The sequence below is a fragment of the Marmota marmota genome, unplaced genomic scaffold, assembly GCF_001458135.2.
Source record: "Marmota marmota marmota unplaced genomic scaffold, marMar, whole genome shotgun sequence".
In the NCBI taxonomy this organism is placed as follows: Eukaryota; Metazoa; Chordata; class Mammalia; order Rodentia; family Sciuridae; genus Marmota; species Marmota marmota.
The window spans coordinates 576,971-599,901 of NW_026000241.1; the positions used below are offsets into that span (position 1 = coordinate 576,971).

A 22,931-nucleotide genomic window follows, 5' to 3' on the forward strand; every position below is an offset into this window, starting at 1 on the left:
GGGGGGGGGGGTGTCCCCTCCATCAGCCGTCATCCCTCACTTATTCCTAGGTGCACACTGGACACTGACCAGTCCTCGCTGTGAAGGCTTCCTTGAGGCCCAAGGCTTATGGGCGCAGATTTACTATCAGAGAGACCAGCTTGCATGCTGCCCAGACCTGACATGCACTCTAAGCGCTCCTTCTGAAACACAAGTTCCCCCGCGGGGCAAGGACCTTGTAGTCCCAGGTGAGGGACAGAGCCCGGGTGGAAGACACCCCACCCGGGACCCCGAGCAGTAACGTCCATCTCTGGAAGCCTCCATCAGGATGCACAGCTCAGGGAGAGGAGGAAGCATCAAAGGAGATGCCCAAGGGTCCCCAAGCACCCGAGGGGAGCCAGCCGGGCACCGGAAGTGGAGGCCGGAGTACCCGGACTTAGGGGTGTCTGGAGGCCCTGGGCTGCCCACTTCCTGAGCGACTAGGCTGGCGGCGAGAGCGCGGCCCATAGCTGCTCGGGTAGGGGAGCCGCCTAGACGAACCCAAAGCTTGTTCTATTTGGGGATCAGAAAAAAAAAATCCAAGTTTTTAGTCACCAAGGAGTTTAGAGGGACCTCGGCCCATTTTGGCGCCAAACAGCAAGGGGAGCGCGCAACCGGAAGTGCCACCCTGCCCGCGCCAACAGCCGCGCGCCGCCTCATCCCTACGCATGCGTGCCCGGCTGTCAGCAGCGGCTTCGGGCCACCTGGAGGTAAAGCGACCCCCCACCCTAATGCTTTGCCTCTCCCCCTCCCTGGGCCGACTGTCCCCCACAATACGTACCGCCTGCGGACATCGTCAGGCAGGGAGATGGCCGGGATGGCCAGCGCGGGCACCCGGGCTGGGGCGGTGCGGGCCGGCATCTCGGAGACTGCAGCAGACGCGGCAGCAGAGCAGACAGCCCCAGCTTTTCGCGCGGAAACTGACGGGGAGGGGCGGCGAGCGGAGGCAGCGCGTACCACCCTTGCTCGGGCACGGGGGAAGGAAGGACGTACCATATGCGGGCAGACAGAGCGGAGCGGGCTGTGCTCCGAGGCTGCGCATGCGTGAGGCGGGCATGCACCCCCCCCCCAGAGCAGTGGGTTCGTCCAAGCTCCTCTAACATTTGCAGTCTAGGGGGCGCAGTGTCAGAGACAGTCATTCATTCATTCTTGCGGGCCTGAGGGCATGCGGGCATGCGGGCATGAGGGCAGTGGAGCCTCCAGCAGTTCGAGGGAATTAAAAGCCCGCATTTGAGCTCTTGAGTTACAGCCCTCAGTTCCAATCCAACCTCCATTTGTTCACAGTATGACCTTGGGCTGAACACTTTGACTCAGCCTCAGTGTTCTCTTTATAGATCGGGCTAATAGCACCTACTCCAGAAAATCTTGAGGATACCCAGAATTTGTAGCCAACACCAAGGATCTCACACTGTAGGGAGGCGAGGGACCACCTCCACGGCCTGTCTATTTGATACAGCACCAAATCATAAGATGGGCTGTTGAATATCTGGTTCTGGGAAAACTTTTACAAAAGAAAGAAGTTAGGGCTGGGGCTATAGCTCATGGTAGAGTGCTTGCCTCCATGCACAAGGCCCTGGGTTCAATCCCCAGCACCACAAAAAAAAAAAGAAAAAAGTTAGATCCCAACCTCTCAAAATGGATTAAAGAACTAAATGTAAGCCCTGAAACCATAGACTATATAAGAAAACATGGAACTAGAGAGGAAACCATGAGGGAAAGCTTCATGATATTGAATTTGACAATACTTGAATATAACAAAAGCTAAAATACACAAATGAGTCTACAAACTTGAAAACATCTGCACAGCAAATGAATCAACCAACAGTGGAACAGAAACAAACAACTGAAATGGGATAAAAATGGTTCAGCCACTATAGAAAACAGTATGAAATTTCCTCAAAGTTAAAAATAGAATTTTGTGATCCCACAGTCCCACTTCTGCCTGGCACCATCACAGGGTACAAGCCCATGGATTGTGTGTTTTAGCTTCCAGTCATGTATTCACAGAATTAAAAAACAGGATCTTGTGGTATTTGCACAACCATCTTCATTGAAGCACTACTCACAATAGCTAAGAGGTGAAATCAAAATGTCCATCTACAGATGAGTGGGTAAAGAAAACGTGTCATATAGGGGCTGGGGGTATAGATCAGTTGGTAGAGTGCTTGTCTTGCAAGCCCAAGGCCCTGGGTTCAATCCCCAGCACCAAAAAAAGAAAAAGAAAACGTGGCACATACAGTGAAATATTATTCAGCCTTAAAAAATAAATCCCATCTCAGGCTGGGGTTGTGGCTCAAAGGAAAAGTGCTCGTCTAGCATGTGTGAGGCACCGAGTTCAATCCTCAGCACCACATAAAAATTAAAATATTGTGTCCACCTACAACTAAAGAATATTAAAAAAAAAAAAGTATTCCCATCTCATGCTTCAACATGACTGAACCTGGAGAACAAATGAAATAAGACAGTCATGAAAAGATAGATACAGGATTCCATTTCTATGAGGTATCTAAAGTCAAAATCTTAGAAACAGAAAGCAGAATGGCAGCTACCAAGGATGAAAAGGAGTGGAAAAAGGGGAATTGTTCAATGCATGTAGAGTTTCAGTTTCATGAAATGAAAAGTTTCCAGAAATCTGTTGCACAATATGCATATAGTTAACACTACTGAACTGTACCCTTAAAAAGGGTGAAGATGGTAGCTAAGGTAAAACACTGAGCCTGTAGTCCCAGCATTAGGGAGACTGAAGCAGAGAATCACTCGAGCTCAGGGCCAGCCTGAAGCAAGATCCTAAAGTCTCTAAAGAAAAGGTAAATTTTGGAGTTGGGATGTAGCTCTTTGATAGAGCACTTGCCTAGCATGTGTAAGTGCCCTGGGTTCAATCCCTAGTAACACACACACACACACACACAAAGATCGATTTTAGGTGGCTTTTTATTGCAATAAAAAAAGAAGAAACTAGGGATGGGGATATAGCTCAGTGGCAGAGCACTTACCTAGTAACAGCCAAGCAATGGGTTCAATCCCCAGTACCACAAAAACTTAGGCCAGATACAGTGGTGCACATCTATAATCACAAGAGGAGGCCAAGGCAGGAGGATTTTAAATTTGAGACTAGCCTTAGCAACTTAATGAGGCTATGTCCCAAAATAAAAAGAGCTGGGGATGTAGTTCAGTGATAAAGCATCCCTGCTTCAATCCCTAGTACGAAAAACACTATTTAGGTTTTTTTATTAAGATTTTTTTTAATGTGGTATTTTATCTCTGACGAAGTTCTAGTATGGCATGTTAAGTTGGACATATTTTTATATTTTTGTACCAAAGTATTTGGTATCCCAAAATGTCCAACCTTGTTATGCATCAATCACATATGGCAGGTTGCTGGAACACTGAAAAATCTTAATGTTTTTAATCTTAATATTTTGGTTAAAGTAATTTTAATGTTTTATGTTAATTTTAGAATTGATAAATATAAAATTAACAACTTTCTTTTATTGTGCTACTGGGGATTAAACCCAGGAGCACCGAGCCACATCCCCAGCCCTTATTTATTTTGAGACAGGGTCTTGCTAAATTATTGAGAGTGTCACTGGGTCGCTGAGGCTGGCCTCAAACTTGCAATACTCCTGCCTCAGCCCAGGTAGCTGGAATTTCAGGCATGCACTACTATGCCTAGCCCAAAATAAATACATATTAATTTAACATCTAATAGAACTTATAAATGGTCCTAAATAGCTCTTTAGAGTTATTTAATTTGGTGCTTAACAACCCTAAAGAGAAGCACAGGTTTATTTTCCCTCCCCTGAAATGCTTGGGACCAGAAGTATCTTGGATTTCAAAGATTTTTTTTTTTTTAAGTTGGGGATATTTGCATACATACAACAATATCTTAGGGAGGGGATGCAAGTCTAAACATGAAATTATGTTTCATATATAAGTCTCACACACATCCTGAATATAATTTTTAATATTTATTTTTTTAGCTTTTTTTCTAATGTTGATGTACCTTTAGTTTATTTATTTATATGCAGTGCTGAGAATCAAACCCATTGCCTCACACATGCTAGGCAAGTGTTCTACCACCGAGCCATAACCCCAGCCCCTATTTTTTAATATTTATTTTTTAGAAGTAGCTGGACACAATACCTTTAATTAATTATTTATATGTGGTGCTGAGGATCAAACCCAGGGCCTTGCACATGCTATGTGAGCAATCTACCACTGAACCACAACCCCAGCCCCCAGAATATAATTTTGTACAAGTTTGTTTTTAAAAAAAAAAACAAAAAACAATTTTGGGCAAGAAAGTTTCATGGCATGGAATTTTCCATTAGTGACAACATATTCATACTCAAAGTTTTGGATTTTGGAATCAGGTTTAGGGATTTTTACTTATGTGTACTTGCTGGGAATTAAGTAGAAGCCTCATACACAGCCCCCTAGATTTTGGGTTTTATGATTAGGGTTTTATGATTACGTATTAGGACTGCATTTCCTATAGCCTAGGAGATTAGTTACATGGGACTCTGACTCCAAAGCTACTTGTTTATACAAGATCATAGATTTCAATCAGCAACCAGATGTCTTTAGTCCAGAGCCTGAATACAAAATGGTGACCCCAGTGTTGGCCACTTGGCCATCCCACAGATGGCCAAAAGAGACAGGACTGGGAAACTTGACAAAGTCATAAACAGGGTAATAGTCACAAGAAAGTTTCAACAGAGTGCAACTCGGGCTCATAGAACTGTCAGTACCTAGCACGTGGGCCTCATATACCTTGGGGAAAGAGGCGCTCGAGGGCAAAAGGAGACTCAATACAAGGGAGAGGAGCTGGGCTTTTGTTTTTCTAGAGCTGGGGAATCAGACCCAGGGCCTTGCACTGCTAGGCAAGTGCTCTACCACCGAGCTACATCCCTGGCCACAGCAGCTGTATTTACTGGGGACTTCCACATGGGCAGATTCTTTATAATACTTGTGTCAACCTTGCTAGGAAGGAATGAGTCTGGTCATTTTATGGATGGGGCCAAGGCTCAGACAAAGTTTGCCCACAGGCTCCCTACAAGTTGAATATAACCTCTTGGTTGTTCTTTGAAACTACAATCCAAATTTTTCTAAAACTCAAATTCTACCTGCTGCAGAGAGTTCTTTCCCCTCCACACTGTAGCTAGGGGAAAAAAAAATTATTCCATCTTCAGCACCCAGCCTAGATTCATCTGATTCTACTCCACCTCGTTGATCACCAACTTAACTGACCCATTTTTACCCTTTCAGGCTCATGTGCCCCAGGGCCTTTGTTTTTACTGTAATTTCTGCGCAGACCATTCTTCTGGAAAATTTGCACAGCTCACAGTTTGCTTGTGCTTAGAGGCTTTCTCCAGACCTCCTGTAAGCAATAGTTTGCCCTCTATTCACGCCATCTTATTACACCGTTTCTTCATAATAAAAAAAATCTGACCATGGTAAATACTATCTATCCCAACTAGAGCAGAGGTTGGAAACCTTTCTGTAAAAGACCAGATAATATTTTTGGTTTTGTGAGTCACACATTCCCTGATCAAATTGCTCAAGTCTGCTGTGATAGTCCAAGAACAGTCTTAGCAACTTAGCAAGGCCCCATCTCAAAATTTAAAAAAAAGGCATATAGCTCAGGAATAAAGTACTCCTGGGTTCAATCCGGTTCAATCCCCAGTACAGGGTGGGTGGGGCCACAAAGATGGTGGGCCAGATTTGGCTCTCAGGCCTCATGTGTGGAATCCTACATAGACTACATTCTCCAAAGAAATGTAGTTATCAGTTGAATTAATATATAGGGCATGGAAGGTACCCGAAAGAGATAAGACTATACGGGAGTGTAATGAAGCAGTTTTCTGTCCTACAACGTTGTAACTTCCATTTCACAAGGGGAAACTGAGGCACAAACGGACCAGGCTGCAAATCTACTCCATCTCCAGGCCCTATCTTGTTGGCTCTCTCCATCATTTGGCCGGTAGAAATGCCACACAAAGCCATGGGGGTGGTGGACGAAGATATTGAGGGCTTTCCAGAATCTCCTGGAATGAGTAGTTGGACCAACAGAGAGACCCCCCACCCACAGCCTAGAAGACAGGACTCCTTTGAGAGAAGCTACTGAAACCACCAGAAAAAAACCGAACCAGCTTGTGGGTATTCTGTCTGCCTCATCTCTACAACTCTGAAGTCCTGTTCACTAACCACAGCACCCACGAAAGGCTTCCCAGGCCCAAGCCCCTGCTTCCCAGTCATATTCCAGCTCCACCTGAAGGGCTATGCTCCGCAGAGGCCCAGATATCAGCCTGGCCAGGGGCCAGGCTGCCCAAATTTGGCAAGTCTGGAGGAGGAATAGCCACGTGTCCCAAGCCCCAGTCAGAAGGCCAAAGCTGAGTCACTGCAGATGCCAGGGAAATTGTCACAGCAACTGAGCGCGTGCTCAGCACCAGGCCCCCACAGAGGCCCTTGGCGGCAGCTGTAGCACTCAATGACTCAACAGTCTCAACCCCATGGTCCTCAAAAACTCTCCAGACTTGAGTGACTTGCCCAAGCCAGGAATCAAATCCAGGAAAACCCATGGCCTTTGGAGTGTGCTGGACACAGCTGCCTCCTCCTTGTGAGGCCCCTTGAGCAAACTGATTGATAACTGTTTGGGATCACAGGAGACCAGCTGCCACCCCCTGCAAGCTTTGCCTCACAGAACCCTCCGATCTGCCCCTCCTGGCTCAAAGCTCCCTCAGCTTTCTCCTAGATGCCAGCCCAGGTTGCCCCTCTGCCCCCTCCCCAAGTGTTCAGGAGAAACTTATTAGAAGCCAAATCTGATTAGGACACTTCCTTCCTACCTCATTGAGCACACCTGAAAGACTTCCGAGTCCTCAAGGGAAACGCAGCCCTTCGCAGGCTCCGCTAGCAAAGCCTGACAAAACGCCAATCTATCACACATGGAGCGCCTCCAAATTAGTAAGAGACCGTCCCTTTTTTGTTAAGTGAACAAAAGCATCTGAACAGGCACTTTACAAAAGAGGATATCCAAGTGGACAAGGCTCATCTGGAAAGCTGCTCAAGTTCATTAGTCATCAGGGAAATGTAAAATAAAACCTCAATACCCTATCTCACACACACACACCCCAGGACGGCTGCAATGAAAGACAATGTTCAAGTGTTAGCGAGAACAGAACTCTTTGATGCTGTTGGGGCAAGTCCAAAAATGGTATAGCCACTTTGGAAACTGGTTTGGGAACACCTGCTGAGGCTAGATATATTCTTGCCCCAGGACCCAGCAATCCAATGACAAGAACAAAATTGTTGAGTTTATTCACAATAACCCCAAACTGAAGACGGCATAAGCCACAAGGGACAGATAGAGAATACGAAACCTAGTGGGGTCAGAAGCTTTTTCTATCAAGGGTCACATAGTAAATTTTTTTAGGATTTGTGGGCTCTACAGTCTGCCACAACTACCAACTCTGCTCTTGTGGCCTCAAAGCAGTCACGGACAATACATAAGTGAGTCAGCATTGTGGTGAGCCGGTAAGACGATGTAGAGCCACCGAAAATCAATTTCCACACCATTCTCGCGTGTCACAAAAGGTTATTTTTCTTTCTTTCTTTTTTTCCTTCCACCTCAACCCTTTAAAAATGGGAAAGACACCCATAGTCTGCATGAAAACTGGCTGTGGTTACATTCGGCCCACTAGCCTTACGGGTAGATTCTGCCAAATCCTGCCACATAGTTTCGAGAACCAGGACCTGCCAATCCCATTTAGAACTACAAACGCATCTCAAACGTGGTGGTGCATCAGAGAAGCCAGCCGGGACATACCTAACCTCTGGTTATAGCAGGCGCCAGCTCTTCTCTCCACAGTTCCCTCCCACTTCTCCCACTCTGGCCATGGCTTTCTCCCCTCCAGGCCACTTACACCGTGTCCCCCTCCTTTAGCTCTGCTCAGGCCTCTCTGGCCAGCCTGGGTCCCACAGCCTCTGCCCTTCATAGCCCTGGAGAAGAACAGCGGTCAGAGCTGAGAGGTGCCTACCTTCTGGAGAATAATGTGAAAACACAGCGTCCGCTCTCGAACCGCAAAGAAAGTCTCCCCCGCCTAGCGAAGGGGGTAGAAATAAGGGCTGGGCCTGCCCACACCAATAAACCAGACGAGTTTCACCTGAGGAGCTTCCGTCCCCAAAATGACCATCAATTGACCACAATTGATTCTCCGAAGGCAATTGCCAAGTTATTAAAACTACCTGGCAAAGAGAGAGAGTTAAGCTCTCCAGTCAGAGTATTGGGGATGTTTCTAGAAGTTTCCCAGTCTCAGACTAAGGAGCCACAACTCATCTGAGCAAATAGAGGGAATGAGAAAGGCACACATGGGGCTGGGGTCGTGGCTCAGTGGTAGAGTGCTCGCCTAGCACATGTGAGGCCCTGGTTTCGATCCTCAGCACCATATAAAAATAAATAAAATAAAGGTATTGTGTCAACTACGACTAAAAAAAAAAAAGAAGAAGAAGAAGAAGAAAAGAAAGGCACATACAATTCCTTTAGCCCAGGATTCCACAATCTGGGCACTGTGGAATAAACAATAAATAGAAAAATAAATAAATAGTAAAGGGGCTGGGGATATGGCTCAAGTGGTAGCGCGCTCGCCTGGCATGTGTGCGGCCCGGGTTCGATCCTCAGCACCACATACAATCAAAGATGTTGTGTCCGCCAATAACTAAAAAATAAATATTAAAATTCTCTCTCTCTCTCTTTAAAAAAAATAAATAAATAAAATAAATAAATAGTAAAGGGAAAGGAGACCTATATGTTAAACAATATTTCAGAGATTCCTTAACAACACCTTTCCTTAATTAAGGGGCTGAATTATCTTTTGTCACATAGGCTGTGTCTTATGCATGTAATGAGCAACATCCCTGATCCCTGCTCACAAGGTGCCACAGCAGCACCCTCCTTGCTGACCTGCCTCCAGCCAGGCAGAACCACCAAACGCCTCCATAAATGGTCAGATGTCTCCTGTCGGGGGAGAATCACTGATTTAACCATGTAGAAATTACATTATATAAAGCACCCGAGCCTTGTCCTAACCATTTGCCTTCTGGACACCTCTTGGATGCCTAAGCCTAAAATCAGCCCCACAACAGCCTTTGGGAAAATTATAAGTCATGGATGGTTCACATCAGGAACAGGGCAATGTAACCAGGAGGAGTCCTGGGCCCTGGAATCAGACTCTCCAGGCCCTGATAGAGCCCAGGAACCTGCATTTTTTTTTCACAAGCTGCCTGCTTGTGGACGACATTTTAAAATAATGTTGGGAAGTTCATTACAAGGAGGTTATTGTGTGTGTTAGTATTCTGTCCCTTTTTATTGCTGAATGTTATTCCACTGTAGGGATGTACTCTAACTTGTTTATCCATTCACCAATTGATGGACATTTGGGTTGTTTCCACTTTCAGGCCGTTAAAAATGCTGCTATGAATGTTCACATACAGTCTCTGGAAGACATGTGTTTTCATTTCTCTTGGGGAGGTGGATACCTGGAGTCAGGTTGCTGGGTCTTGTGTGAGTTTGTTTGCCTTTGTACAAAGCTGTTAAACCAACTTCCAAAGCGGCTGTACTATTTTGCATCGGAGGTAGGGATTATTAACATGCCCATTTTTACAGATGAAGAAACCAGGTGAGAGTTGTCAGGTGCCCTGACCAAAGTCTACTTGAGCTGTCAAGGGTTGCATTTGAGATTCAAATCTAGTTTTTCTAACTTCATGGTCGGCACTGTTAACACTTACACTACAATGGCCACTAAAAATGAATCACATCTGACCAGTATCATTTCCCTCTCTGGTAGAGGCAACTATTTCAGGATAAGACATTTAGGGAAAGGTAATAGGTGTTGGCGGTCTGAATTCGAGGAAAATATGTCAGTTTTGTAGACAAATGGGGAAAATGACCAGGATATGAGGTTAGGAAGATGCGTTAGAAACCCTTTGAAGACTGCTAACAAAACGATGTGTTGCCCATAGATAAACCATTAGGGAATTCGAGGAATTGACAAAGGGAGGACCAGTTGATGGCATCTGAAACCACAGATCAGTCTTAGTTATCAGTAAAAAGGAGAGATAACCCGACATTGGCCTTCTGATAGACATTTTCTCCACCATTTATAAAGAACTGAAGCCCCAGACTCCCAAAATATTTGTGCATCCTGAGTCTGATTTAGGGCAAAGGAGCACATTAAATAACATCAATCAATGTTATTGTGGGAAGCTCTCCAAGGAAAATCACCTGGTTTCTTCAACAAATGACTTTAAAAAAGTAAGTAAATAGGAAAGGAAAATAAAATCTATATGTTAAACAATATTTCAGGAGCTAAGGTTGTGGCTCAGTGATAGAGCACTTGCTATGCATGTGTGAGACACTGGGTTCGATTCTCAGCATTACATATAAATAAATGAATAAAATAAAGGTCCATCAACAACTAAAAAAATTCAAAATACAATATTTCAGAGATTCCTTACAACACCTTTCCTTAATTAAATTCCATAAATAAATCTTTTTTTTTGTTCCTCAAAATCATATTTTATTAGTTGTGTAACGTTCCACCAAGTGACACACATAATTTATTAACCTTTTTGATAAGAGTATTCAAGTTTACATTGTTTGGGTGTTTTTGATACCGAAAGGAGTATTTAGTTCTGCAAACAAGTTCTGGAAATGAAATTGCTGAGGCAGTGGTAAATACAGGCATAAATAAATCTTATTTGGATTCTAATTCAAATGCATTATATGCTAAAGAATAAAACCAGCTAGGCATGGGGGTGCATACCTTAATCCCAGCGGCTCTGGAGGCTGAGGCCTAAGGATCCCAAATTCAAAGCCAGCCTCAGCAAAAGCAAGGCGCTAAGCAACTCAGTGAGATCCCATTTCTAAATAAAATACAAAATTGGGCTTGGGATGTGGCTCAGTGGTCAAGTGCCCCTGAGTTCAATCCTCAGAAATACCCCCCCACACACACACAAATAAAACTGATAAATGGGGAACTTTATTATTTTGGTACCCACAGCCCTTTTAATTATTATTATTATTATTATTTTAAGATAGGGCCTCTCTAAGTTGTTGAGGCTGGCCTTGAACTTGTGATTCTCCTGCTTCAGCCTTCTGAGTCACTAGGATTACAGGTGTTCGCCACTGCACTTGGCTTCTTTTCTTTTAATATTTTTAGTTGTAGATGGACACAGTACATTTTACTTATTTATTTTTATGTCCTGCTGAGAATTGAACCCGGTGCCTCACACGTGCTAGGTGAGTGCTCTATCACTGAACCACAACCCCAGCCCTGCACCTAACTTCTAATTGATACTTTTAATAAGTACGATGATGGTATTGTGGTTAAGTTTTTTTTTTTAATATTTTTCTTTAGTTGTAGATGGACACAATGATTTTATTTTATTTATTTATTTTTCTGTGGTGCTGAGGATCAAACCCAGGGCCTCACACGTGCTAGGCGAGCGCTCTACCACTGAGCCACAAACCCAAACCTGTGGTTAAGTTTTTTAAGTATTGGTATCTTTTAAAGATAAAAAGAAGAGTATTTACAAATGAAAAGATTTGACCTCTCATATTTGCTTCAGAATATCCGGTGAGTAATAACTGATTCAAGCAAAACTAGATGGAAGTGAAAGCCCTAATGAAAAAGAGCATAGTTAACAGTTTCCAAGTATCTTCCCATAAGACACTTAATAATTGTAAAAAGGAAAATAGTAAATTTAAAGCAGAGAAATCTGGAGGATATTGCTTTAGCCAAGTGATCAAACAATTTTTTTTTTCCTGATGCTGAGGATTGCAAGTGATCAATATTAACATTACCACTGATGGGACTAATCAGCATCGGTAATGATACCTATCAGCAGGTTCCTCCTGATAGGATGCAGGGAGAGGGATACAGCCTCACTTCTTCTGAGGTCTTCCTGCTAGACATTCATAGTCTTTATCTAGAGGTAAGGAAATATCAGAGGAAGGGCATTATCCGGACTTCTATTTCTCAAAAATGTCAAGATCATGAAAGACACGATCAAAAAGTGTCCCAGTTGAAAGAGACTAAGAGACAACTGAGTGCAATGAGTGATCTAGGATTTTTTTTCTGCTGTTCAGGTCGATAATGAGACAACTGGTGAAATCTGATTAAGGTTTGCTGATTTCCTGCTTTTGAGGCTTTTTGAGGTTATGTAAAAGAATGCTTTGTTCTTAGGAAACTTCGTGAAGTATTTAGATGGATGGATGGATGGATACATGAACGGATAGACAATGGGAGCCTAAGCTACTAGTAAGTGGCCATCCCTCCTTCTTGACCTGGACCTATTTCCTCTGAAGCTCTTTCACATGAGAGAAATCAATTTCTTTCTCATTTAAGTCACTAATATTTTGTTTATCATTTGCAACTGAGTCTCATCTTGACATCATTGTTAAAAGAAATATATGGAAGTTACCATGTCGTTCATAATAGTGGTATGCCCTGTGGGGTTTTGTTATGATGCTGAAAGAGTCTAGAATTGTGATTTCTAATACTGTAACCAATGACCATGCATGGGTATTAAAATTTAGAATTCAGTCTCTGCTTTATGTTAGCCACATTTCAAGTGTCCATAGATCTGCCGGGTATGGGTGACACACACCTGTAATCCTAGTGACTCAAAAAGCTGAGATAGGAAAGTCTGAGTTCAGCCTCAGCAATATAGCGAGACCCTCAGCAATTTATTGAGACCCTGTCACAAAATAAAAAATAAAAAGGTGGCTGTAATCACAGCGGCTCAGGAGGCTGAGGCAGGAGGATGGCAGGTTCAAAGCCAGCCTCAGCAAAAGCGAGGTATACCAAGCAACTTAGTGAGACCCTGTCTCTAAATAAACAAATACAAAATAGGACTAGGAATATGGCTCTGTGGTCAAGTGCCCCCGAGTTCAATCCCTGGTACCCCCCCAAAAAAAAAAATTAAAAGGGCTGGGGATGTAGCTCAGCGGCAAAGCACTCCAATACCAACAACAGAAAAAATGTACCCATGGATGTGGATTATGTTCATGTTCTGGATTATGGGGTCTAGAATGTTTCTCAGAGTATGGTTTAAGAATCACTTTTGTTCCCCTCATAGTGCTGTGGTTGGAACTCAGGGCCTTATGCATGCTAGACAAGTGCTCTACCACAGAGCTACAAGCCCCAGTCTAAGATGAGTTGCAATAATGACAATAATAATCAAAACTTTTTTTTTCCTGACCAGACATTTTTCAATTATCAGGGTTGCTTAGTGAAAAATGCACATTCCTGGCATCAGGTAAGACCTATTTTTTTTTTTTTAAGAGAGAGTGAGAGAGATAGAAAGAGAGAGAGAGAATTTTTTATTTAATATTTACTTTTTAGTCCTCGGCGGACACAACATCTTTGTTTGTATGTGGTGCTGAGGATCGAACCCGAGCCGCACGCATGCCAGGCGAGCACGCTACCGCTTGAGCCACATCCCCAGCCCAGGTAAGACCTATTAGATCTAAATTTCTGCCTGTGGAGCCTGAGGATCTGCATTTTAACAAGTTCTTTCAGGAGATTCTAATGTTCCCCGATAGCTACCAGCCTCCCTAGCAAAAAGAGAAAATGGAAATCATCTTGCATTTCCTGCAAATTGGTCCGTTTTATTCTAGGCTCCAAACTTTGGGAGCTATCAGTAAATCAGATCTTGAGACCAAAATATTGAGAAGGACCAGATGTGATCCCAGTGGAGGGGTCTCACTTCACTCCTCACTTTGACCTCTCTGTGCCTCAGTTTCTTTACCTGTCCAAGAGCAGGTAGATACTCTAAAGGGCTATTTTGAGGATTTCATGAGTTTGCAGATGTCAAGTACTCCCATCACCTCCTAGCACTGACGATTTTCCTATTATGATTAGCCTTATCTCCAAAGGGCTATCCAACCAATGTAGGGTATGACTCTGGGTTTGCCATCTAAAATATCACCTGTGGCTAGGCATGATAGTGCACACCTGTAATCCCAGTGACTCTAGAGACTGAGGCAGGTGCGTCACAAGTTCAAGGCTAGCTTGGGCAATTTAGTGAGACCCTGCCTCAAGATAAAATAGAAAGGGTTTGGAATGTAGCTCAGAGATGGAGCACCCCTGGATTTGATCTCCAGTACCAAAAAAAACCTGTACCCCAAAAGTGACACTTTATTTTATTTTATTTATAGCTAATACTTTTGTTTTGTTTTTTCATTGTTGAGGATTGAATCTAGCTCCCCATAAGCTAAGCATGTTCTCTGCCACTGGGCTAGCCTACCCTAGCCTCCACTCATCCTACAAACACTAATGAGGCTGGCTGGGGTTGTGGCTCAGTGGCAGAGTGCTCGCCTGGCATATGTGAGGCACTGGGTTTGATCCTCCTCACCACATAAAGATAAATAAATAAAATAAAGGTATTGTGTCCATCTACAACTAAAAAAGAAAAGGGGGAAAAAAAAAACACTAAATGAGCACATACTCCAGACAGAGAGGATGGGAAGTACAAAGGTCTTAGAGTCAGAACATGCCAAGTACTTTTTTTGTTGTTGTTTTATTTTGTATTTTGTGGTGCTAGGAATCAAACCAAGGGCTTCATGCATGCTAAGCAAATGCTCTACCGCTGAGCTATACCCCAGTCCCCTAAGTACTATTTAAGATGCTAGAGACACATTGGTGAATAACACAGTCCTGTCTTTAAGGTGCTCACATTTTAATGGGACAGACACATAATTGATATAATTTACTGCCAGGTGGTAAGCAGATAAGGGGCTAAAGAGGGAATGAGATGTGCAGAGAAGGACTCTCTGAGGAGGTGCCATTTGATCCAGGACTAGAGGAGCTGGATGAAGCATAGATATTTGGAGAAAACTCATTGACTCTGGGCTGGCTTCTGGCACTTCTGCAACCCTACCACCTCCTACCCTGAGTCCCAGCTAGGGTTCAGGTTTCTAAATAAAGAGGGGAATTCCTATGGGGGTTGCTTCTGTCTGCTGTCCTGGACAGCTGGTATCACTGGGTGAGGCTCTAGCTTGGGGGCCTGGAATCCCCCATCAAAACTCTAGACCTGTCTTCAAAAGGGCTGCTGGGCTCCCTGCCTCCAGACAATGGAAAAGAGCCCAGGTAGGGGCCTCTCAACCCCCACAGCTGCAAGACCATTTGGGTTTCTTCTGGTCCTGGGAAAGGCTTGTAGCCTCCCCTTCCATATCAAAGAGCAGGTTTCAGTGCCTTTCTCCAGCCCAGTGTTGAAGCCAGAATCAGCCTGCTTGGTTCAAATCCAGCCAGGCAATTCCCTGAGGAGTGCTGTGTGACCCTCAGTTTGCTTAACCTCTCTGAATCCACATGTCCTTAAGATCTTGACACCTCCCTCACAGAAAGACAAACATATTTGGGATGGAGGAGGGGCCCCCATCACCAGCCAGGCTATCTCTTAGGAAAAAAAAGCAAGGAGGCCCCAGCCTTCATGAATCACTGGGAGTGGCAGGACAGTGTTTTCTCAGAAGCCACTGCTCTCACAGCTTGTCGGGGTTGGGGGGGGGGTGGGCAGTAAGAAAGAAAAGGGAAGGCTGGGAAAGGATGGGCAGCCACCCTTCCCTGACTCAACTGGCCCAGCCAAGGGGTGCTAATGAGGGAATGGTCACCAAAGACACAACAGCACCAGAAAGAAAAATTGAACCGTTTATTGGCCCAGATCTGGGTGTCTGGCATGGGGGGGCATCTGGGGAGCTATATAAAGGGAGACAAGCCCCCAATTGGCTCCTTGCCTCCCAAAGCCCCCCTCCCCCAGCCTTTGTATTCACAAAGACATTAATTTGAGGTTTTCCTCCTGTAGAGAGATAAGCCAGCAATTCCAAAGAGGTTCTGGGCAGGACCAGAACCCTCTTTGGCAGTTTCAACATGGACATGAACGTTAAGACAGAACAGCATCCATTCTGGGGGAAACAGGGCAGGGATGAGGTCACAGACACCACACACTTGCACACAGACACACATAAATATGGTTCGTACCGCAACAGCTCTTCCATCTATCCACAGGAATTAGCAAAGTCCTTCTGGGCAGGGGAGGGGAGAATGTCCCCAGGAAATGGCCTTGGCCACCCCACCCCCATGCTCCATTCAAGACATCTTGCAAGGAGGCACAGCGGGCTCAAGGCTGCCCTGCCTTTGGGGCCCTGGGCCCTGGGCTGGGGAGGACTTGTGAAGGTGGGAAGAGCTTGGGGGAGTGGTTTTGGGGATAGGAGTGGGGGAAATGGGCAAACGTCTCCCCCAGAATTTTCTCAAGTTCTACCCTGTCCCACAGGGAGGCCCAGAGCCCTCCTCAGTCCCCCAAACCGGTTTTTCCAGCCCTCAGTGATTCTTCTGTGCCCCAAATAGTGCAATTGGCCAATGAGGTCTGAGAGTGAGGAATGGGGCTCGGCCCCCTCCCCGCCCCATCTCTAACCCCGTGGTTTCCTTTCTGGGCATGTGAAAGGAAAGAGAAGACGGAGGGAGTCAAAGTGGCAGCTGATGAAATTTGGGGAAGCTGTGGACTTGGGTCTGGGAGGGTTGGGGCTGAGATTTCCAACCAACTGGAGACAGTGGTTCCAAAGAAGGGCCTGAGGTTGTCCGGAAAAGGTGGCAAGAGAGATAAATTCAGAGACAAGAGATGGGTGCAGGTTGGCGGGTCGGAAAGGAAAATGTTGAATCCTTTGTACTGGATGGTAAACTGCTCCTGCTCTGAGCTCCCTCCTGCTGTCACCCTAGTCCTTTTAAGGTCCCCATGGTTACTGTACTAGCCTCCAGCATCCCACTGAAGCACTGCGGATTAGTCAGTGTCCCCACTGGCCACCCCAGCTGTGAACTCTCAATATCTCCCAGATCTCTGGGATTGGGATGAGCCTTGCTGGGCAGCCCCCTGTCTCTGTCCGAGGTCACCCAGCACCTCTCTGCAGCCTTCAGAGGCCTGGTTGTTGATCCACCTTCCCTTCAGACCACTGTGTTGCCCTCTAGAAACGTGGGTGACGTGGGCATGTGCGTGCCCCTCTCCAGAGAGCTGGAGCTGCGAAGGGGCAGGAGGCGATGGCCCGGGGTCCCGTCCCGCCTTCCCGCCACCCCTGCCGCTGGCCGCCAGCACTGCAGGGGCCGCAGCACCTCCCTCCTCAGGTCCCGGCTGCGCCACGTGTAGATGACAGGGTTGAGCAGTGAGTTGAGGGTGGCGAAGGCAAAGAAGTAATGGGCCTTGTAGAGGACGGGGCAGGAGTGGACGGGACAGGCATAGTCCAGGAGGAGGATGCTGAAGGCCGGCAGCCAGCACACGATGAAGACGCCCAACACGATGGTGACCGTCTTGAGCAGGGCCAGCGTCTGGGGGCCTGCCACGTCCGCGTGGCTCGAGCGGACCACGCAGTAGATGCGGACGTAGAGGGCAACGATGGCCGACAAGATGACGGAAAAGATGGTCACCACACACAGCACGTACTGCTTGGCGTAGAGCGGCAGGACGGTGGAGCAGGCCTCCAGGTGGCCCAGGCAGTTCCAGCCCAGGATGGGCAGGCCCCCGAGAACCAGCGAGATGAGCCACGAGGCCCCGATGAGCAGCAGCATGCGGCAGCTCTTGTCACTGCCGTAGAGCTTGACTTTGGCAATGGCCACGTGCCGCTCAATGGCGATGGCCAGGAGGCTGAAGACGGAGGCTGACAGTGTGATAAAGGCTGAGCCCTCCCGGGCAAACCACTGCACAGGGGTCAGCCCCAGCGTGACAGGGCCCGAGAGCAAGGTGTTGGCCACGAAGGCCACCCCTGCCAGGAGATCTGAGGCGGCCAAGTTGCCCAGGAATAGGTACATGGCGGAGTGGAACTTGCTGTTCCGGGCCACCGCGATGAGCACCAGCAGATTCTCCACCACGATGGCGCAGCACAGGATGATGATAAAGGCCGAGGCCACCTGGCGGGAGGGCGTCTCCTGTGTGTCCAGCGTCTCCTTGGTGTAATTGTAGTGTTCCCAGACCTTGCTGGAATTGAGGTACTCTGAGTATAAGCCGCCCATGGTGGGGCTCAGTGACTGGCCGGGGCCATGGGTCTGTCACAACTGCAGAGAAGAGAGACAGAAAGATACACAGACAACAGATCAGTGCCGTGGTTGATGCCTGGCTCTGACCCTGGACGGTCCTCACTGAGTAGACGCAGGAAGTCGGAATAGCATCATCCCCACTTTTCAGATAGGACACCCAGTTGGGCTGATTCACTTTCCCAAAGTCTCCAAGCTGGCAAGTGGCAGGGCCAGAGAGGGTGGCCCCACAGTCACCCTGCAGAGGCATCCTCCTTCACAGGAACAGACAAGAGTCCCCAAATGCCATGAAGTGGACACCCTGGGCTTTCAGAAACTTTGTCCACTTATTCAGAGAGCAAGCCTCTGGCTTCATGCCACCTGCTGACCTGGGTCGGTGAGATTCATGCCACTGATAGTACCATCCCTTGCTTATTACCACCCACTGCCCTGATTTCAGGCTGAGTCTAAGCCTCGAAGCCATGGGTGCTCCTGAAATAAGGACCTGGGAGACACCAGGGCGGCCCTGAGGTTCAAGCAGCCCAGAGGTCACACTATCTTAAGGACACAGACCCTGGGGACAATGCAAAGTGAGTTTGTTCTCACTCCAATTCTGACATGCCAGGCAAGTCACTCAGCCTCTTAGCCTCAATGTTCTCATCTATGCACTGGGTAGGAGAAAACCCCCTTCCAAGAGATGTTAGGAAAATCCTTTTAAAGATTGCATGGAGGGGTGGCTTGGCGGTGCTTACTGAGCATGTGTAAGGCCTTGGGCTCAATCACTAGCATCACCAAAAAGTAAATAAATAAAATAAAGGATTATGAAGCTTGGTGTGGTGTCACCTATCTGTGGTCCTAGCTTGAAAAACATGGTGAGATCCTGTTGTTTTTTTGTTTTGTTTTGTTTTTTAAGAAAGCACACAACTCACTTAGCACATAGTAAGCACTCAACAAGTGTTAGCTAATGTTCTTAGCGTCCCTCTTCCTGGCACACACAAAGGACTCTGGGCTGGGTACACTCCACCCAATCTTTTGGAAGAGGATGCTGACTAAATCAACCAAGAGGTTCCCAACAGCCTGTTCTCATCAGCACCATCCAGCTTTGCCTTGGGACAGAGGGTCCCAGGGGGTTGGGTAGGGCACTGGCAGCCCCCCTCCCTGGCCAGGATAAAATCCAGATGTGTAAGGCCCCTGGAACAAATAGGGTGGAATCCTAGTCACATCCGGTGTGGGAAAGTCTGGGTGGGGGGAGCTGAAATGGAGGGTCACCAGAGACCAGTCTGGGAGGTCTTGGCTGGGAAGATGGGGCAGCTGTGCTAAGTCATGTGAGTGGTGAGGGGGCGTGCAGCCCCGCAGGGAAGGCATTTGTTTCCATGAAAGCCTGAGTCACCCACCCCCCTTTCAAGGAAAACTGAGCCATGGGGGAAGGGGCGGGAAGAGGCTTGTTAGAAAGGGAGGATGAGAGGCACACACCGTGGCCAGCTCTGGGGTGGGGTAGGAGCGTCTCAAAGGAGCCTGGTCAGTGTCCCCTTTCAGAGAAGCGGGGAGGAAGCGCCAACCCTTGGCTAAGTGAAGGGGAGAAGAGCTAAGAACCTTCCCCAGTCCATGGAAACACTCCTGCCAAGGGCCACGTGTAAGCCAGAAGCACGGTTCCAGAAAAGGCTGGTTAGGCCGGTTCTTGGTGAGCCTAGGAGTGATAGGGGGCTTCCCGGGTCGCCGAGTCATCTCACTTCCAGGATGCCCCCTGGGAGGGGCGTCCTGGCCTTGGGCCCTACAGAGGCAGCTGCTTCCCCCAGAGCGGAGGGGCATCCGTCCTAGTTTGGGAACAGAGAAGAGCTTGTGCGTGTCCTCGGGGACAGCAGCCCCGCCCAGATCGCCACACAGAGGCCCCTTGTTCCCCTGCCGGACAGGGCCCCGGGCGCCCTGATGCCCTCTGCCCGCAGCAGCAGCTCCCAGGCTGGCTTGGCCTGGGCAGCGGCCTCACCCGACTGGCCGTCGAGCCAGAAACATCCCGTGCACTGATTGGCTCATTTTCAATCCCAGGGCACTGAGCGATTTGCCTATTGGCCTGAAATTTCCATCTTCGGCCTCTGATTGGCCCGGTTGGGGGCGCTCTCCGGTTAATCCTACTATCTGCGTTCACAAGCAAGTGGAGCTCAGCTCTTTCAGAGAACAGTCTTAAAGCTGTGTAGCTGTCCCTGAGGATTACTTTGAACCATGGCCTGACCGCTGGGTCACCCCATCAGACGCCCCCCCAGGCTGCCCTGGCCTGTTGGGTCCCTCCTGGGGTTCATAATTTAGAATCAAGGTCCCCTGGAAAGCCTGGGATGCACACTCGATGATGGGCAAGAAGCCCAGGGATTTTCCCCCTGCCGCCGCCCCCTTCGCAGCCTGCATAGGGGCCACCACCCCTCTCCAGTGTGGAGGAGAAAGATTTACTGCCATTTCCTGGAGAAATAAGAAACGTGTTCAGCCCACATGCCCCAGGGACTGATCAGAAAGTCTGTCTTCTTCTCTAGAGAGGAAGACTGTGGGCGCTGCACTCTCACTTTCTGCAGACCCAGGAAGCTTAAGGCATCCGCAGAGAGGGCAGCTCTCCTGGTTAGAGGTAAACTGAGGACCACGCTGTATCCTAGATTCATTGTTCCTGCTGGCCTTCCCTGCTTCTCCCTGTACCGGACTCCAAGGCCTAGAGCCTCTCTCCTGTTAACCTTCACCAGGGCAGTCCTGATTCCCCCTCGGAGACTCAGGAAGAGGCCTCTGGGGAGATGCAATGTTCAGGCCTGAAATGGAACATGAGGGACAAGTGACAGGGTTGGGAGGGAAGGGAAAAGAGATAAACCCAGACACGACTGTTTGGCTGGAGATTAGGAAGGGGGAAGGTAGGAGGAAGGCTCAGTGGCTTCCAGGCTCTCTCGCCTCCATCCCCTCACAGTTCCAGAGAGGTAGATCCTGTGGTCATAATTCCTGCTGGTCCCCAGAGATCCCATGCCCCTTGCCAAGAGCAGTTTTATCTCTTTTGCTTGCCTTCTGGCTGTCAGGCCCCCCTACACTGCTATTCTCTTCCAAGCAGCCAGGGGGAGCTTTTTAATTTATAACTTCATGCCGCTCCTCAGCTCCACATTCTCCCATGGCTCCCTATGGCTCCTGCCCACCCAGTCTCCTCCCATTCTCCCCCAGAGACACTCCACTGTGACCGTACTGGCTTCCTATGAGCCATCTCTACCTCAAAGCTTTTGCTGCTGTTCTTTCCGGCAGACATCCTCCCCTCAAATCTTTGAATGACTGCCTCCTCCTTTTTCAGGTTTCTATGTAAAGGTCACTCTCTCACTGGGGCCTCCCCAGACCACCAGTCTACAGCAGCAGCCTTCCACAATCCCTGTCTATCACAGCACTTGCCGCTATCAGAAATTATCTGGGTTTTTGTCTGGCTTCTAGAGTGCCACGTGAGTTGCTGGAAACTAAGGACCAACTTCATTCTCAGTCCTTCCAATGATGTCTGGCACAAATCAAGCACTCAGAAAACCAGCGGAGTGGGCAAATGAATGAATGAACGAACCAACCTAGCAACCAAGGGGCTTCTGAGGGTGGACCACAGCTCCTAAGCGCCGCCCAAACCAAAAAACAAAGGGAGCTAGAGATGCCTAGGTCCCCTAGCAGCCCTCCCAACACAACGCGCAGCGCGTCTCCGTGGAGACCGTAGCAGGACCCGCCCCTGCCCCGTGCCGCACTCTCGGCCTCCTTATCTGGCCGAGGAATGTGCGGTATCCACTCGCTCGCGCTGGGGCGGCGCCTTCTCCCTCCCGAGACCGGCCCACGCGGGGTACCCTCACACCTCCCAGAGCGGGTGGGTGATTTCACCAGTGACCTCGCCTCGAAGTTCCCGGAGGTCGGGGGAGCAGGGAGATCCCAGCTGCAGGAGATGCACCAGTGCCGCTCCCGCGTCGCGACACGCGGGGGACCGTGGGCTCTCTGAGTGGCGCCTGGAGTGTCTGACAAGGGCAGAGACGGGGGAGGGGGTGGAAATCCCCGGGTGAGTCAACCCGTGCCTGAGAAGGGGGCGATATTCCAACGCTCTACAGAGCCCGGGACTCCGCGGAGTCCACGCCACGCGTGCCTCCATCTACGCCTCATCACTTGGCTAGAGGGGAAAGAGGAGGTGCCCCAGCCACGCAGTCACTCTTCCTTTCCTTCCAGAAGAAGCCACGCCCCCGCGGGGGGCTAGGAGAAAACGAACAACTCAGGGAAACCGAGGCAGGAAACTAGACGCCCAGGCGGTGGGCATCTGTCCTCCGGTGGGGCCCCGCCCCCTAACTTGGAGGCTTTGCACCCACAGCACCTTTAGCCCTGACTCAGTCCGAGACAGCCAGGAGGGGTGCTGTGCCCCCCCACCATGAGCACTCCCCCTAACCCTGATCCCTAGGAACACTGTCCAGCCTCCCAAAGTCCCCAGTCGAAAGCGCTAGGATTCCGCCTTCTGTTTCGGCGCCAACTTCCTGCCCCGTGAAAGGCGGGGAGAGAAGTCTGGGGGTTCGCAGCCGCGTCAGTGGAGATCGCCTGGAATCGTGGAGAGGGTGCACGGTGACCATCCCCTCCATGCAGCAGAAACACGGGCGGCGCGTGCGTGCCTTAGTGCGCCCCGGACCCCTGGCTGGGCCCCCCACCTCTGATCCCGCGACCTCAGGGGACAGGGGCCTGCCCTTTCTGCCTCTCTCTAGCTGTGTGCGCTCACCTGGTCAAGCCGGCCCGGGTCCCTGCCCTGACCCGAGGGGCCTTGGCGTCTGCGTCCCCAGGGCGGCCGTGGCTGGGGTTGGGGCTGCTTACAGGGCTCAGCTGCGTCCAGCGGCTGGGGACCGGGGGCAG

The 22,931-nt window shown here is 48.6% G+C and overlaps 2 protein-coding genes across 3 annotated transcripts in view; both read right to left on the minus strand.

The window, feature by feature from the left end:
- Dnmt1 (DNA methyltransferase 1) overlaps positions 1–1,030 on the minus strand; it is a 59,816-nt gene extending 58,786 nt beyond the window's left edge. The window contains exon 1 of one of the 2 annotated variants that reach the window (XM_015488986.2): positions 800–1,029. In XM_015488986.2, the coding sequence (XP_015344472.1) occupies positions 800–1,014 (215 nt within the window). In that variant the 5' untranslated portion in view covers positions 1,015–1,029. Of the gene's footprint in view, positions 1–799 lie in introns of both variants that reach the window. The other variant, XM_048795229.1, reaches the window with a different exon arrangement.
- Positions 1,031–15,709: 14,679 nt separating this feature from the next.
- On the minus strand, positions 15,710–22,931 carry S1pr2 (sphingosine-1-phosphate receptor 2). The gene is made up of 2 exons (XM_015488989.2): positions 22,801–22,931; positions 15,710–18,110 (listed from the first exon to the last, which is right to left on the minus strand). The coding sequence occupies exon 2, from the start codon at positions 18,066–18,068 to the stop codon at positions 17,010–17,012; it is 1,059 nt and encodes a 352-aa protein (XP_015344475.1). The 5' UTR covers positions 18,069–18,110; positions 22,801–22,931; the 3' UTR covers positions 15,710–17,009.

Coding starts and splice junctions, on each gene's coding strand:
- S1pr2 (XM_015488989.2), bottom strand. CDS start 18,068: ATGGGCGGCTTATACTCAGAGTACCTCAATTCCAGCAAGGTCTGGGAA.